This window comes from Lygodium microphyllum, chromosome 12, assembly GCF_053477565.2.
Source record: "Lygodium microphyllum isolate KBCC chromosome 12, Lygodium_microphyllum_v1.1.10, whole genome shotgun sequence".
Taxonomy (NCBI): domain Eukaryota; kingdom Viridiplantae; phylum Streptophyta; class Polypodiopsida; order Schizaeales; family Lygodiaceae; genus Lygodium; species Lygodium microphyllum.
In genome coordinates, this window is record NC_141146.1 from 77,815,662 (window position 1) to 77,833,966 (window position 18,305).

Below are 18,305 nucleotides of genomic sequence, written 5' to 3' on the forward strand. Positions count from 1 at the left end.
AATATGTGTGTTGATTCTTCCCAGTCCACATCGGAGCATTCGGTAATGGATGCGCCGGAAAGTCGTATGTGGCATGATTTGGCTCTTGCTGTTCTTAAGCAAGATCTCTGGTCCTGGCTACACCCGTCTTCTACAGGGTTTACTTTCCATTCTGCCCAGTATGCAACAACATGGTCGCGGTTGGACCGTATATATATAATGCAGAATGATGATTTTCTTCCTAAGATGCTTGAAATAAAAGTGTTGCAGCAATATGCCTTGTCGGACCATTTTCCTCTGCAGCTCGAGTTGCTTGCACAACCCATTGCACCTTTCAAGCAATTTCTGGAGAGACTCCCTTTGCGTTTCAACTCGTCTTACTTGAAGCATGCAATCTTTCAGGGCTATATGCAGCAATTGATTGACAGATTCTTCTTGGACTTTTCCTCTCAGGGCACTGCGTCATTTGAAAGATTGCTCTCTAATGTGCAGCGGGTTGCTCGGCAGTATGGGATCTATCATGCCTCTCTTTGTCGGCGGCGTCGACAGGCAGCGGAGGACCTGCTGGTTTTGGTTCGTTCTCTGCTGGTGGACACTCCGGATGATGCATTTCTGCTCGCACTGGCTATGCGGGTGGCTGATCTTATTAAAGAATTCCAGTTGAAATCATATCAGCAGGCCAAATTGCAACATCTGACAGAGACTTTGCAAGATAGTGCATGTCAGACCCATAAGTTCTTTCGAGCTCTCCACGCCTCTCCTGCTCGAGAGAATATGACCAGACTCGAGGATGCAGAAGGCCACCTTATCCTGGATCCACAGACTATTGTGCATATGTGCAGGAATTATTTCCGCGACCTTCTCGGTTCCACTTCTCCACCTTCAGCCCAAATTACTCAGGCCCGTTCGGTTTTTTATGACCTGGTCCGCAATCAGCTTCCGCAGGACATGCAAGCTACTATAGAGTCAGATATTTGTGAGGCAGAGGTTATGGACGTCTTGTTACACTTGCCCAAGGATAAAAGTTCGGGTTGGGATGGTCTCACCAATGAGTTCTTTGAAGCTTTTGCTACCCAACTGGCGAAACCATTGCAGGCTTTGTTTCAGCAGGTGTGGGAAACGGGGATCATGCCTTCCTCATGGAAAGAAGGACTTATTAAACTGCTTCCAAAAGTTCCTTCGCCATCTAAGTTGACACAGTGGCGTCCAATTTCTTTGATGGGTTCAATGTACAAAATCTTTTCCAAAGTAATGGCGAATCGGCTCCATAAGCATCTCCCTGCCCTTGTGCACCCTCTCCAGTATGGTTTCATTAAGGGCCGAAATATTCTGCACAATGTATTGAATGCTCAACTGGCAATTGATTATGCAAGGCATTCTAATCAGGAGGTAGTACTGATTCAACTGGACTTGGAAAAGGCTTTTGACTATCTGGACTGGTCTTTCGTTGCTGAACTTATGTCTGCTATGGGCTTTGGTGCTCGGATGTCTCGTCTAATCTACACCATTAGCGCTGTGGCGTCTTCGCGAGTCATGCTGAACGGAGGTGTTACTGAGCCATTTGTCCTTGCCCGTTCTGTCAGACAGGGGTGCCCTTTGAGCCCTCTATTCTTTGCCCTTGCGACACATCCAGTTCTTTCCATGTTATCTCATATGGCAGCCTCTTCTCAGTTGGCCGGACTGTGGCTTCCTACAGGACAGCACTTCATTAGCCAATCCCTGGCGGATGATACCTTTATGATTTTGCGTGCGGACAAGGATAACCTTCGAAAAGCATTGGATGTTTGGGGTCTCTTTGGTCAGGCGTCCGGCCTTCGTATCAATGCGCTCAAATCAGCCATTCTAAGATGCATGGAGTCGAATTTGCAGTCCTTGGACTGGCAGGGTCTGGTTGTTCCTCGTGGCTCCATTGTCAGGCATCTTGGGTACCCTTTGGGGGTTGATGTTCCCCCAAAGCAGCTTCTGCAGTGGATTTCTCAGAAAATGGTGGCTAAGTTTATGTATTGGAAGTCTCAGGCCTGGCCCTTCCATGTTCACCTCAAAGTAGCCCAGACAATTATGTTGCCAACGCTCACATATTTCTTGCCATTGTTGCCCTGGACTACTACGACTCTGAATGCTCTTACTCAGTCTATTCGCTTCATGCTATGGAAGAAGGACTCATTGCATGCAGGTATTTCCTGGATCTCGTTGTCGCATGCGTGCACCCCCAAACACATGGGTGGCGGAGCTATTTTAGATGCCCAAACTCACATGCAGGCACTCCGTTGGTCTCTTTTCCGCGCCATGTGCTCGGATCATCATCCGTGGATCGATATAGCCCGTTATTTCCTTGAGGGCCATGGGCTTCTGCATGGCAATACCCAAATCCGGAGTTCTTGGTGGCATGTTCTTAATGCTGATTCGCGGTTCTCCAGTTCTTCTTCATCGCTGCTTACTCATTTGGTATGTTCCTGGAAATACGTCCTCCAGAAGGCTCAGTGGCATCCAACGGAGGATCGCTTAGCTACTAACTCCTTTCAATTGGAATTACTGGTAGTCTCGCGTTTACTTTCGTGGGAAGGTAAACAAGAGCTTAGACCACAATTCAACCGGATGGCACGTTTGGGCTTGTCTTCGGTTGCGGATGCCACCCTTGCCAGTCGCAATGTGCGTATATCGTTTCGTACAGCTAGGAGGCTTTTCAGGATTCCTCGTGGATATAGGCCTTTATGGGAACAACTTTTGAGGGTGCTCCAGAGCCGACAACCCTTTCTTGCCCTTGCTTCGGATCATCCCTGGCAGGGTTGGGACCTACAAGGCCGGCTGAATTTAAGCAAAGCTTCTGCTAACCAAGTCTATCATCTTCTGATTAAAGATCATCAATGGCTAGTTACTAAAGCAAATGCTTTATGGGGATTGCGTAAATCCCGGTCATGGTGGAGGGCAACTGTGATGGAGGGCTGGTTGAGTAAGACACCCTTTAAATATAAAGTCTTTCTTTGGAGAGTGATGATTGGTGGTCTTCCGCTTGCTTCAGCTCTTTCCAAGCGACGAATCTCCAATGGCACCTGTTTCTTTTGCACCACTACTGTGGAATCCGCCCGCCACCGATTCATTTCTTGCCCCATCGCTAAGAAAGTCTGGTTATTTTTGTCGGCTGTTTGGCAAGGGGTGGTTGGTTTCACCCTGCGCCCCTTTGATTGGGTTTTTGGCCAGCCCAAATACCCCACTCCGGCACAGCCACATATGAAGCTCATGTATCACTTTCTTCGATATTGGGGCTGTTGGCATAATTGGACCATTCGGAATGCTTTTCTTTTTGACTCCGCCTATAATGTTCAGCGGCATATTGCGAGGCTTAAGGGCCTCTTGTATTGGCAGTTAGCTCTTCTCCACCATTCTGATTTGCTCTCTAGGGAGGACTTACGTCCCTGGCATATGGCAATTTCCTCCGCGTCTTTGCCATGACATTGTAACTTGTAGTACTTAGAACCTCTTCACATGATGGCTTAGATTGTCGTCATGTATCTTGTAATCAAGTAATCTTGTATTTTTTTCGTAATTAATACAATTACCTTTTACGAAAAAAGAAAGAAAGAAAGAGAGAGAGAGAGAGAGAGATTTTGCGTGCGGATAAGGATAATCTTCGCAAAGCATTAGATGTTTGGACTCTCTTTGGTCATGCTTCTGGTTTTCATATCAATGCTTTGAAATCAGCCATTCTCAGTTGCATAGAGTTAGATTTGCAGTCACTGGACTGGCAGGGCATGGTTGTTCCCTGTGGTTCCATTGTCAGGCATCTTGGATACCCTTTGGGTGTTGATGTTCGGCCGAAGCAACTACTAGACTGGATATCACAGAAACTGACAGCTAAGTTTCTGTATTGGAAGTCACAGGCCTGGCCTTTCCATGTTCGCCTCAAAGTGGCTCAGACAATTATGTTGCCAATTCTCACATATTTGTTGCCATTGTTGCCTTGGACTACTACTACATTGAATGCTCTTACTCACTGCATTCGTTTCATGTTATGGAAGGACTCCTTACATGCAGGTATTTCATGGATCTCTTGGTTGCATGCATGTACCCCCAAACGCATGGGTGGTGGGGCTATTTTGGATGCCGAAACTCATATGTTGGCACTCCGTTGGTCTCTTTTTCGTGCCATGTGCTTGGATCATCACCCGTGGGTCTTGATAGCCCGTTATTTTCTTGAGAATCGCGGCCTTGTGCTTGGTAATACTCAAATTCGGAGCTCTTGGTGGCATGTTCTTAATGCAGACTCTCGGTTTTCTAGTCCTTCATCATCCCTGCTTGCTCACTTGGTATGTTCCTAGAAATTGGTTCTCCAGAAGGCTCAATGGCATCCAGCGGAGGACCGCTTAGCTACTAACTCTTTTCAACAGGAACTGTTGGCAGCCTCGCAATTACTTTCTTGGGAAGGCAAACATGAGCTCAGACCAAAATTTAACCATATGGCACGTTTGGGCTTGACTTCAGTTGCAGATGCCACCCTTGCTACTCGCAATGTGTTGATATCGTTTCGTACAGCCAGAAGGCTTTTCAAGATCCCTCCTGGATACCGTGATTTATGGGGACAGCTTTTGATGATGCTCCAGAGCAGACAACCCTTTCTTGCCCTTGCTTCGGACGTCCCTGGCAGGACTGGGACCTTGCAGGTCGCCTAAATTTGGAAAAGGCCTCAGCTAACCAGGTGTATCATCTTCTGATTAAAGATCATCAATGGCTGGTTACTAAAGCTAATACTATATGGGGATTGCGTAAATCTCGGTCATGGTGGAAGGTAACTGTGATGGAGGTTGAATGGGCTGCAAGATTGGTAGTTGTTGGCAAGGTGCATCGTCATCATCCTACAAATCCTAAAGGCTACGATGTTACCATCATCCCGCTTCAGAGCTTTAGCTTCACCCCACTTTGTGACATAATCCGTATATACTAAGATGTATACACCTTTCAAATGCAAGGTCTTTCTTTGGAGGGTGATGATCGGTGGTCTTCCTCTTGCTTCAGTCCTTTCCAAGCGTCGAATCTCCAACGGCAATTGTTTCTTTTGGACCACCAGTGTGGAATCCGCCCGTCATCGATTTATTTCTTGCCCTCTTGCTAAGAAAATATGGTCACACTTGTCGGCGGTTTGGCGAGCAGTGGTTGGTTTCTCGCTAAGCCCTTTTGACTGGGTTTTTGCGCGGCCCAAATACCCCACACCGGCTCAGTCGCATATGAAGATCTTGTTACACTTTCTTCGATATTGGGGCTGTTGGCACAACTGGACCATTCGGAATGCTTTTCTTTTTGATTCAGCCTATAATGTTCAGGGACATATTGCTAGGCTAAAAGGCCTCTTGCATTGGCAGATAGATCTCATTCGGCACTCTGACTTACTTCCTCGGGAGGACTTACTTCCTTGGCATATGGCAATTTCCTCTGCGTCTTTGCCATGACTTTTTGTAACTCTTTTGCCGTTTAGTACTTTAGAGAGAGAGAGAGATTTACACACGATGGCTTAGAGCCATCGTGTATCTTGTAATCATGTAAACTTGTACCTTTTTTTTGTAATTAATACAATTACCTTTTACGAGAAAAAAAAAGAGAGAGAGATTGTAGTGGCTGGAAAGATTTATCCAGCTTTGGAAGTCTAAGGTCCTGTATCAGGGAAAAGTGTTCATGTGGAGGTTGCCCATTGGTGGTCTTTCAACGGGGAAGTGCTCCGTGCCCGAAAGATCTCTGCAGGGCGTTGTGTTTTCTGCACTACATGTGATGAGACATTGCTTCACCTCTTTGCCTCCTGCCTTGTTGCGCGACAGATCTGGAATTTCATTTCCCATGTGTGGTCCTCGGTGACTCAGCATCGCCTTTCAGTTCATTCGTGGATTATGGGAAATATGTCCTCTATGCCTTCCTTTGAGTTCAGATTGTTCATGCATATTCCATTTCCTTAGATGGATAGCTCTGTGGCATATATGGCGTACTCATAATGCCTTTATTTTTGATTCAACATCGGGCATGCATGGGCATGTAGTCTGGGTGCGTGGAGTAGTGTTATGGCAAATCTCCTCTATGATGTCAGCGGACCTGCTTCTTCCAGATATTAGTGCTCCCTGGCTGGCGATTGTTCGCTCTACCGGAGTTGTTCCTTCTGTGTGATCTATTAGTTCTGTTCATGTAATAGGTTGTTCTGGTTGTTGTATGTGCCACAGGCCTTATGGAAATATTAGTTACAGAGAGAAAGAGAGACAGAGTATGCTGACCTGATGGTCTGATGTAATAGAAAGTAGCAGATACAGAGAGATTGCTGACCTGATGGTCTGATGTAAAATTTCACTACTTAATTCAATTATCTTCACGGAAAAAGAAGAAGAGAGATTGTAGTCACTATGCCTGAGCTTAATGTGTCCATTGATCAAGCAACAGTAGAGGCCATGGGGATCGACTCTGGAGAAGAGGAGGAAATGTTACTGTGCACTGAATTTTAGCCAGTTGTTAAGTGCAGCAAGCATGCTACCGATGATCCTTTGGAGTTCAGCAAACCTGTTGAAGATGACCCCATGGTGGGTCCTGATAGCCTGAACTCTTCAGAGCCTCTGGTGCAATGGTATGCTGAGGTTGCTGTCCAGATCAGATGATTCTTAGGATCTGGATTGGGAGCATTTGTTGGAATTCACAAATACCTTGTTGAGTGAGTATGTAGAGTATAATCATAGTAACCTTCCAGGTTGTGATAAGGAGGATGTATTGGACACTCATATGGATGCAAAGAAAGTGCTGTCTTCTTTTTCTGCATTTTACGAGAGGTGCTATTTGCTTTTCCACGGTCCATGAGTGGTTGCACTCTGTTTTGTAGGACAACTATGTGGAAGAGAAATTTGTAGGTTCAAGGGGGTCAAATCAACCAAGAGTTGGAATGATTTTTTGGGGATTCTGCCTTTGTTTTTTGATCAACAATAGGTTCATGCCGTGTTTGTTAGAGATTTGGTCACCTCCAGGATGGGCAAGGCATGTACAGAGCAGATTAGGGCAGTTTGTACATGAGATTGTACAAGAGCATCCGTTTTGGGCAGTTGCTGTGTTTGGGCAGCTATCAGGGCAGGTGAGGCGGAGAGATCTGTCATGTGGCAGGCTGCATTTTTCGCAGCATTTTTTTTCATAATTTTATTGTTTTATTTCAGTCGATCTGTTTATGCAACTGTTGGCAAGTTGACCGGCCAACCTGATCACATTATTGTATTAATTTTGGCCTATTTAGGCTGGTCACCTCTGGTCACACAAACTTAAGTTTTTGTGCATGTTGAGAGAGATCTCTGGCTTCAGCATCCAACATTCATTCTCTGCAATCTTGAGCATTCTAGAGCGTCTCTCTCTCTCTCGCTCTCTCTCTCTCTCTCTCTCTCAATCAACCAAAAGAAAAAGAAAAACAAAAAAAAAGGAGTTCACTTCTTTCAATATGGTCACACGCTTCCATATTTGCTACACGTTGACATGGTATCAAAGCAACGTTGAAGAGCTGATCGATCGCAGGCAGATTTGAAGAGCAGGTCCCAACAGGATACTAGGGCTGTGTTTTCAGGTTGGAGGGTGAGTGAGAGGTTCGCGCATCGACTCAATGTTGAAGCAAGTGGGGATGCATGGGAAAGGAAGTGATTTTGTTGTGTTTGTGTAGGATTTGTTGTTCAGGAAGGAGGGAAGGTTGCATTTTCAACCTTCGCTGCAAATTTCAGAATTTAATGCCTCCAGTGGTTAAAGCAGGTATGGGACGAGTGGAGGAAGCCCTAGGAAGCTGCCTTTTTGAGTCAGAGGGGGTTGTCCATTTTCTTTTGTAGGTTATCTATGGCGACCATATGTTTTGATATCGACATGGAGTTTTGGGCTATCATGGAACGTAAGGTCATGGTGTTGCTATGTCTCCTATAGGATCAAAAGCTAGATCAGGAGAGCTACCACACTTGGCGGGTTATGATGCTTGCCATCTTGGAGTCTTTTGATTTGTACATCCATACATTACCTTCGGTAGAAAAAAGACAAACCAAGAAAACCCAGGGGGCATGATTATTCAGTGCCATGTGTTCAAGTCGTTTTAGGGGGAGGGGGTTTTACTGTGATGCACCACTTTGGTGTCCTCGTGATTGTTGATGAAAGATATAAAAATATAAAATGATGTGTTTTGCCGATTCCTAGTGATTGAAATTATTCTTGAAGGAGGTTATTGTGATGCACCACTTTGCTTGCTACTAGTAAAAAATATAAAAATGATTCGTTTTACCGATTCTTGATGATTGAAATTATGCTTGAAGGCATGCTTTTATGGGTGGTGGGAGTCTATGTGCCTAATGATGCACCGCATTGTTGGAGAACAGCTTAGAGCCAGTCTCTCCTTGGTTGACTAAGCTTGTTGATGGGTGATTTCAACACATGTAGATGTATCACAGTCTACTTCTCCACACTTTGTAGTGGATGCACTTGAAGACTTAAAGGCCATGACTTGGATCAGAGGTCCTAAAAAAGGATCTTTGGCGTTGGCTATGTCCATTAGACTCAGATATACCTTTCATTCCATGTAGCACAGTGAAACATGGAGCTGTTTAGATCAGATTTATGTGATGAATGATGATACTTTTTTGTTGGAGATTTTGGAAGTGAAGGTTTTGCAGTAATAAGTTCTATCCGATCACTTTCCCTTGCAGTTTGTCATGCTCAATTGGTCCATCACTTTCACCAACTACCTGCTTCTTTGAGCCTTTGATAGCTATGGCTACTCGTTTGGCTAAGCCTTTGGCAGCTATCTGCCAAGAGGTTTGGGAACCTGAAAATGCTTGCAGCTTGGAAAAATATTTAATATCGAAGGCGGCGGCTCCAGCTAGGACGATTTTAAGCACCAAGTGAAAGACGACTTTTAAAAGGCGCCCGAACGACACTTGTTGATTTTTGATAATTTTTCAAACTGCTGTGCGGGTTGTCAGAAGTTGCCAGTCAATGCGGGATGTCAAGCCGGACGAGTAGAAATTTACAGCACTCAAATCGGAGCCCGGACGGGGAAATGGCCAAGAAATTGGTCAAGATATGAAGAGGTGGACAAACTTTGGCAATTAAATTGATCCCAATGTGCCTTCCCCTTCGATGCTCAAGCATTGAATGACGATTTCGTTGATGGGCAGCATGTACAAGATCTTCTCCAAGGTTTTGGCTAATCGTCTTCATGAGCATCTCCCTGCTATTGTACATTTGAATCAGTATTGTTTCTTTAAGAGTAAGGATATCTTGCATAGCATTTTGAATGTACAGATGGGTGTTGACCATGGGCTCCTGAAGTCCATCTCAGTTGATATGTACTGTTAGTAGGGATGCCTCTTCTCAAGTCACGCTGAATGGTGGAGTCTGCGTGATCAGTCAAATAGTGTTACCCTTTGAGTCCCTTGTTTTTTGCCATAGATACCCATCTTGTTGTGACAGTGCTGTCATATTTGGCTGATAATGGGCAGTTGGTTGACCTATCCCTTTAGTTGGTTGACCTATCCCTAATGTTGAATCAGCATTTTGTTGGGAAAGCATTGGTTGATGACTCCTTTATGATATTGAGAGCTGAACAGAATAATCTTCATAACGCATTGGACATCTAGGACTTGTTTGGTCAAGCTTCGGCGATGCATATTAACACTTTCCAGTTCCTCTCTCATTAGTTGTACTGAATTTGATCTTTAGGCCTTGTGATGGTGGGGAGAGGTGATTTCCAAAGGAAATATTGCAAGACATCTGGTTTACCCTTTTGGTGTCAAGTTGTGCTTAAACAATTGCTGCGATGGATCTTTGACAAGTTGGAACTCGAATTCCTTAATTGGAAATCTCAAGTGTGGCCTTTCCTTGTGCGCTTGAAAGTGGTGTAAACCATGACACTACATGTACTTACTTGTTTTCTGACTCTCTTGCCTTGGACCAAGAGTAGCTTGCAAGAGATTACTAGGGCCATCAGCTTTATGCTGTGTAAAAAGGATTTCATGCATGCTGGTATTTCTTGGGTTTCTTGGAACCATGTTTTCACTCCTAAAAACATGGGTGGAGGTGTTATTCTGGATGTGGAGACTCGTATGGCTGCCCTTTGTTGGTCATTGTTTCAAGTCATGTGTTTTGGTTAGCAACCTTGGGTTCCTATTGCTCACTATTGTTTTGAGGATTGGGGTGTGGTACATGGGAAGACCAAAATTGAAGGCTCTTGGTGGCATGTGGTTAACATTGATTAGCCAGTTATTGTACCATCTTTTCTTTTATTGATTCATTAGGTGTGTTCATGGAAGGTAGTGCTTTAGAAGTGGTTTGGCATCTGACAAAGGATACTATTACATCCTTGGACATCTGGATGGATGCAAGTAGCCTTGTACATTCTTTTTTGTGGGTATGGCTTGTGTTATGTTTGTTGTGTAGTTTGGATCTTAGCGGGACGTTTCATGTACTGCATAGGAATAGGACCAAAGGAAGCTCCTTTGGGTTGCAGCAGCAAAGCACCATATGCGTCAAGAGTCCTTTTCTGCTCCATTGCATCCACTCCTATTTAATTTTACTCCAGGCTTTTCAATGGAGAGGGTAAGGATGTATATTAATGCTTAATGGTTTTGGATGGCATAGGTTAGTTGGTGGTATTCTTCTATGATAACAAATGGTGGCATTTGCTTGCTTCATGGGATGCTCTTTGTAAGCAGCGGAAGTGGTATCCTTCTTTGATGACAGTTGGGCTTATTTGCAAAAGGGGAAAGCACTGCAGCAATAGTTTTCACTCACTTGCAGCTTATGAAGTGAGAAATTTGTAATGTAATTGGTGTTTCATTCGATAATAAATACTATAGGATGTGGAGCACTATTTTTACTGGTAATTGGGATATCTTCTGTGTATTGGAACATAGCAACATTGAATGGTTGGTGCCTCCTGTTATATAAGAAGTATACTATTTTCTTGAGTGAGTCATGCTTATAGGTTTGGGGTTGTGTTGGCTATCTGTTCTTCGTTGTAGCTATCATTAGTTCTTAAGGATCCTTGAGGGGGATCCTTGATAGTGGAGATTATGTATGAGGGTGAGGTATGGTTGTATGTACATAGGCTGGCATATTGATCTCCCATTTACATGCATGTGTGAGCTTCCATATTCTGAAGCAAAATAGCAGTCAGCTCTGCATATATAAGATTCATATCTGTTAGTTTCATTGCTTGAGTAGAGATCTTTAGAATGTTATTGGTGTGACAAAGCAGAATCAACCAGGGAAAAAAAAAACACCAACCTTACATAAGATGTTTGCGACATAAAATAACGGCTCTTGATTCACAGGTAAAGGAAATGCGTGACTCAGCAATGATATCTTTAGAAGTCTTTTATTATGAGTCAACATCCAGTTCTATGACTGATGATGGGCAAGCTCAGCAACAAATGGTTCCGGCACAAGCTCAACCATATATATCACTATTGGAACTTATAACTGAGGTCTATCAGGTCTGCTGCTGTTCCAGTTGTTTGTTGTAGTGTTGTATCTGCACTCCAAAATTTGTTTGTCCAAAAGAAAGCATACACACTTGTAGTAGGTTTTGTTAATCTAGATATGGAAGAGATGTCAAAGTTGGCTTAAATTTATAATATTGTCTATTTTAAACACTGTGATTCGAGTTGGCAAAGACAGAAAGGTGGGATGGATGAAGAAAGGCAAGGACAATGCTGAGTAAAAAGATGATGATGAAGCTGGTGTTAAAGAAGATGAGCTCTGCTAGTAATGTCTTGAGAGAAGGGGTGCAGAAGATTTTGGACTTTGTGTTTCAAAAGGCTTCTAATTGGAAAATGGGTCCTGAAAGGTCTAGGGAATGTTTAAGGGTTATATTACTTTATTTGATTGTGCTTGAAACAATTTGTAAATGGAATCATTGAGCATGTACCTGCTGCTTGAACTTTAACTTAAGTGCTTTGTTCTGCAGCATGAGGCAGACCTCACTCTAGACAATGATGTCTTATGGAACTTTGCGCGCTTTGCTAGTGAGGATCACACAAGCCATGTGACATTGGTAGCTTTTCTTACAATGCTTACAGCATTGGTATGTATCTGAAACTGATAGCCTAGAATGGATGGATATAGCTGCTGTTCTAGTTGGTTTGTGTCAGCATTTTATAACCCTTCTACTATGAAACTTTCCTGTTTGTTATAAGCCGTAGCCTGTCAAGAGATGAGAAGTCTGTGAGCTAACTTCTGATATGGAGTCGGTAATAAGTATGCTGATGTTTACTTAAAGTCTTCAATGACAGGCTTCAACTGAAGAAGGTGCTAGAAAGGTGTATTTGCTTCTTCAGAGCAAAACTTCTAGGTCAGTCGGCTGGCAAACACTTTTCAATACTCTAAATGTATATGAACAACACTTCAATCAGAGCATTCAAACTACTGGAGTACTTCCACCTTTTCAAGAAGGGGATGCGAAAGCTTTAGAGGCATATTTGAAAGTGGTAAAAAAGGTAATGCCCAAGTCTCAGTACAAGAAATTTTTGTTGATTGAACACTAATGCTTGAGGCTCAGCAGCTTGTGTGAAATGAGACCAAGGTGTGTCTTATCAAGCTAATGCCAGTTGACACTTTTCAAAAGCATTTGCATTGAATCTATAAAGGGATTTATATTGAATGCTTTACGAGACTTTGTGGTTAGTATGAAAGCTAGTGTAGGGATAACCCTGCAAATGCTTACCCTGATGTGATTTTTCAGCACTGCCCTGCCCTGCCTGCTCCTTTGCCACCATCCATTGCTGCCCTGCCTGTCTTCTTCTGCTGCATAGCTGCTTCCTTGCCACTAACCCTTGCCACCTTGGCCGCTGGTTTGCCACCACTGCTGTTCAGCCTGCATTCATTCGTGCTGCTCAGATAGTGCCGCACTTCTTTCTCCTGCCTCTTAGATGCTTAACCAGCCTGCCCGGTTGTCTTCAGCCACTGCGCAGCTGTCTATCCCGCCTATTGTCCATCCACTGGTTTTCATGCTCGACTGCCCAGCTGCCCAGTAGCATGAGCACTTTTCCTTTTCATCTTTAGCCGGCCTCAGCCTGAGCATTGTTCCTAGCTGCTGCCTTCCTCTGAGAACCATCCCCCTTCCCCGCCAAGAAAAAGAAGGCAGGTTCTTCCACAATAGCAGGTAGCCTCAGCCACCTATTCCATGATGGCCCCTTTTCTTCACTTCCTAGCCAAAGACTCTTCCTTGTTTTTTTCTGTTAGAGCGACACATGCAAATGCCCATGAGGGTGGGGCGTCTCCCTTCCAAATATTAGCCATGTTACAAGGTAGGTATTGCCTATGGACACCAAGGACAATCTGTGATCCAAGTGAACTGCAGAGCTTGATCACAATTGGGATCCATCACCCAAGTCAATGGAAGTAACACTCGGCACCAGTCAGCTTGACAACAAGTTGTCCAAGGCCATGTCAACAAATGGGTCGAGGTGAGGAACTCTTCTTTTGTAGGAGAAGGGATTGCCATTACTATCTCTTTCCTTGGCCTTGATGAGTACTTCACGCCCTTCCCATCTTGAGATTGGCAGCACGTTTGGTATCCAGAGAGAGAAAACCTTTGTTGACATGGTCTAAGAGGGGCGAGGTGTCAAGAAATGTTTCAAACATGGAAAACACAAAACCAATCGTACGACAAAACACAAATTGATAAACACAGAACACAATTAGGGCTAGTTTAACTTGGAGACAATGCAGATGCTGGTGGTGACAGTTGGAGGAGAGAGATTGATTGCAAATGCAAGCAAGATGATGATGGTGACAGCTCCTACTGATGGTGAGTCGATGTAAATGATGGAAATTGGCCTTGGCAGGAGCAAATGCAAGTTGCTTGATGATGGCGTCAACTCCTAGAGGTAGGCGGCGGGCACAAAGGATGGAATCAGGCGCTAGATGATAGCAGATTGCGAGGGAAGGCTTTGATTGCGATGCCCTCAGTAAATAAGGTGTGGGTAGAAGAGATACGACTTCTAAAACTTGTAGAAACGAGATTGAGGGAGAGTGGTGGGTTGCATGTCTATTTATAGAAAGTTTGGGACATCGAAATTAGGGTTTTGCATGTGGGACATAGTAACTCTCTAGGATCGCATTTCTTTTTAAAATAGGAAGGTTTCTTCATTAATTAAGTGTGTTTTGTGGTTGTTTAAGTCAAGCTATTGCAGTTTTAGCTCAGTATTGCCTTCTCAGGCCTAAAAGTGAGGCATGAGAAATAAGCCAATTTATGTTTATTTTCTTTTACCCCAAGCGTTCCACCTCAAAGCAGGCAGGGCATCGGGCAAGGGTACATGTTGGTTGCCCAATGACCTACCAAGACTATAGAGGCGATGATTATCTTACCAAGGGATTCAAAGTGATCGTGATAGAGAGGTGGCATCCGACCAAGGGTGCTCGTTGGCTGCCCACGGGCCTACCAAGTCTTGCAAAAGTGGATGGAATCAACAATGGATATATATATATTTTTTGGTGGATTTTTGGAGGGCTTTGTGTTAATTTGCTCGCAATATTTAGAATTAAGTGAGGTTTTAAAAGTAGTGTTCATTCCATTGTGTCATTGTGCCTTGAAGTATTGGAAAGAAGGATGGATAGCCCCACTATCTTTAAAAAACAAGCAAGAATCCCACACACCAGTGGGATAAGTTCCTAGGGATTTCCAAGGGGGTGTGTGTGCTAATACTATAGTGAATATGTGGAGAGACAAGCACTACGATGTGGTTACTAGGGAGCAAGTAAGGCATGCGAATCTAGCATGCAAGTATTGGGAAAAATTTCCTTTGGAGACTGCCATATGCAATGCCATGAGTATGGTGGATCCGGAGTTTACCATTCCATGGGGGATCGAAAAGGGATAAATGCGTAGAAATGCATGTTTACATGAACAGAATACTAATGCATGGGTTAATGCAAAGGGAGATGCAAGTTGTCATGCTCATGTAGAATGCGATCCAACGATGCTACTTGGACATGTTGGGCTTGACTCATGCCTATGCTCACAGAGGAATGTCAATGATATGCAGTGCGACACTGGGGCACTTTCTACTCTCCTTATGAGAGGTTTTTTCCCCTAGTTATATTATATTATATTTTATGTGTCTATGTTATAGAGTTCGGGCACTTATTGTTTTTTTCACCTTTTGGGTGTGCATACACATTAGCAACCCTAAGATTTAAGGGTTGTACTTTGTACTTGCATTACACTCTTTGGTTATTGCATCGGGAGTCGTGTCTTCCCTCTCTCATTCTTTACTATCAATTGTCTACTCTTAGCTGTGCTTTGATTTTCCCCGTCTTACATTTGGTATCAGAGCTAAAATTTACCTCAGCTTCAGCTCCTCCAAACTGGATCAACTCAAGCTTAAGCCACTAGTCCGGCATCACTCGCCACCAATGTTGGATTTGTACGTTGGTTGCAGCACCAACACCACCTCTATTCAGACCAGTAGCCAACACCACACGTCTTGTCAGTTGCTAGCCCCTTTGTAGCCTAGGTGCTGCCTGCTTGGTTGCCAAACCGCCTCCTCAGTACCGTTCCCTGCGTCTGTAGTACCGCCAATCTGCAATGCTACCACATGTTCGCCTCTAGCAGGCACTTGGAGAGTCCCTAGAGCCTCCTCCAGCTCTAGCTTGGGTGACGTCTCCAGCTCAGCTGCCCTTGGGCCAGTCGCCCTGGTGTCTTAGCATGTCAGCATACACCTTCTGCTCTAGCCTCTTGCATCTCCGCTACCTGGTCGTTGGGTCCATTAGGCTTGCTACTAGCCACGACCACTTGTTGCAGGGCTGTCAACATTAGGCGGCCAACATAGAAGGTAATAAAGACATTTATCCATTTTTTAATTCAAAATTTTAATTTTAGAAAGGGGCTTTTGCCTTGCAGTCTATTTTTGCTATTGGATGTGACTTTGACACACTTATTGCAGAAATTTTTTGAGATTCGGGCCAGAAATTTGGGGCTTTTGAGTTCAGTATAGACATTGGCACATGTACTTCAAGTTCAGTCTGAAATAGACTGAAATTGTGCATTTTGGACAACAAACCTTTGGAGCTTTTGCATTGATTGTGTTGCTGAGCACTGTTTGTGCATTGGACAGCGTGTATATTGGATACTTTTGACAGAGTGTGACATAGATTTGTCAATTACAGTGTGATGCATGCTGTAATTTTTAGAAATTTTCAGATTTCTGGGTTGTTCCAGCTTTAGCTCTTGCTCTTGTGCTCTTTGAAAAAGTGACATTTACTATGGGCAATTAGGGATAGATTGATGTATTCACATATATATCCAAGGAGGATAGATTGGATGGCAACAACTATTCTCTATGATCTTTCATGATGAAGAATGTGCTGACTGTGAAAAATCTTTGGGATTATGTTAGTGAGAAGAAGTCCGTCATGTTGTTGTGGCTCTTGCGACACCTCCTAGAGGAGCACGTGGTCAAAGGCCCACTCTAGCTCAGCCACTTGCCTAGAGATATGCAGTATAAAAGGCTTGGGACACACGCGATGCTCAAGCATTTTCATTGATTGCATTGGTAGTTTAGTGGTCTATAATCTCGCACATATGGTCTGCAGTTTCTTCATATGAAGTATGACTTACACTTGAGTAGATGTTTGTACTGGAGAAAATGAAACATGCATCTTTTTCTTTAAGAAAGAGCTTGAGAATGTGAAGATTGATGAAGGTGTTTCCATGCAGGATCATCTTAATATCTCTATGGTCTTTCATGATGAAGAATGTGTTGATTGTAAAAAATCTTTGGGATTATGTTAGTGGTGAAGAAGTCTGTCTTGTTGTTGTGACTCTTGCAACACCTCCTACAAGAGGACATGGTCAAAGGCCCACTCTAGCTCAGCCACTTCCCTAGAGATTTCCAGTACAAAAGGCTTGGGATACAGGGATGCTCAAGCATTGTCATTGATTGCATTGGCAGTTCAGTGGTCTATAATCCCGCACATACGGTTTGTAGCTTGTTCAAGTGAAGCATGGCTTACACTTGAGTAGATGTGTGCTGGAGAAAATGAAACATGCATCTTTTTCTTGAAGAAAGAGCTTGAGAATGTGGAGATGAATGAAAGTGATTCCATGCAGGATCATCTTAACAAAATTCAAGACTTACATGAGCAGTTATTGAATATAGATGAGTATTATTTGGATGCACAGTTGATCTCTACTGCTCCGAATTTTTTGCCACTCTCTTATTTGGCTTTACATACTGTCCTAAATCTGACCATGAGAATTTCTTCACAGCCACTTACTTTTCTTTAGTCAGTTGTTTTGCTCCAAGAAGAAGAGCAAACAAGAAAGAATAGTGAGGTGGATGTAATAGCCTCTGAACATGCTTTTATGGCGAGACGAAAGGGCAAGGGTAGCTTGTCTAAAAATGCTCTGTAGAGTTTTGGAAGTTTAGGTACTTCACAAAGTAGCAAGGCATAGGGGGGCATGCAAGCCAAGAAGGGCAACTACCACTATTGCAAGAAGCCAAGTCATTATATCATGGATTGTAAAAAGGGCATTGCCAAGGAGAAAGAGAAGGAGTTACGGATGTTTGTTTTTGATGCATCTTCTACTCCTATAGAGTCCGCATCTTTTGTTGTATATCATGACTATTGTTTCTACATAGGCAATTATGACTCTTCTTGGGCTGATAGAGCATTTAGCTCTATTGAGGATGCTAGTACTTGGTTCTCTGATAGTGGTGCTTCTAAGCACATGACATTCCGTAGGGATTTATTTTCCTCTATTAGTGCAACTCATGTTGGCAAGTCTGTGCAGTGTGCTAATAATGCATCTGACCCCATTAGAGGTATTGGGGAGATTTTCTTGACAACCATTGACGGCTCTACTCTTGGTTTGCAGGATGCATTATATGTGCTAGGCATAAAGAAGAATTTGTTGTCCATTTCTTGTTTGGCAAAGTGTGGTATGCATGTCACATTTGATGATGACAAATGTATGGTCATGGATAAAGAATTCTTGACTTTGATTTTGATTGGCACATTATGCCATGGATTCTATGAGTTAGATGCTTATTTGATTGATCTATCGGTCTATTTAGCATCTACTTTTACTCTTGCTATGTCCCTTAGGCAAGGTGTGAACCTACGTAGACAAAGTCATTGGGTGGATGCTAATTTTTTGTCACCTTCATTGATGACTTTATTTGTTTTTGTTGGGTCTACTCATTGGTGAAAAAAGTCAGAGGTGTATGATGCATTTTTGGTTTTTGTTGGACTTGCTAAAAATCAATCTGGCTGTAGGATTAAGACTCTCCGTTTGGACCGAGGGGGGGAATACATGTCTTCCATGTTGAATAATTTTTTGAAGTAGA

The 18,305-nt window shown here is 43.5% G+C and overlaps 1 protein-coding gene across 2 annotated transcripts in view; it reads left to right on the forward strand.

The window, feature by feature from the left end:
- Positions 1-18,305, forward strand: part of EMB3142 (nuclear pore complex protein (DUF3414)) — a 186,710-nt gene that overhangs the window by 82,699 nt on the left and 85,706 nt on the right. For both annotated transcript variants that reach the window (XR_015692667.1, XM_087689635.1), the window contains exons 11-13: positions 11,286-11,447; positions 11,921-12,037; positions 12,246-12,449. Coding sequence is in view for 1 of the 2 variants with exons in the window: in XM_087689635.1 (XP_087545761.1) it covers positions 11,286-11,447; positions 11,921-12,037; positions 12,246-12,449 (483 nt within the window). In the remaining variant the exon portion in view is untranslated. The remainder of the gene's footprint in view (positions 1-11,285; positions 11,448-11,920; positions 12,038-12,245; positions 12,450-18,305) is intronic.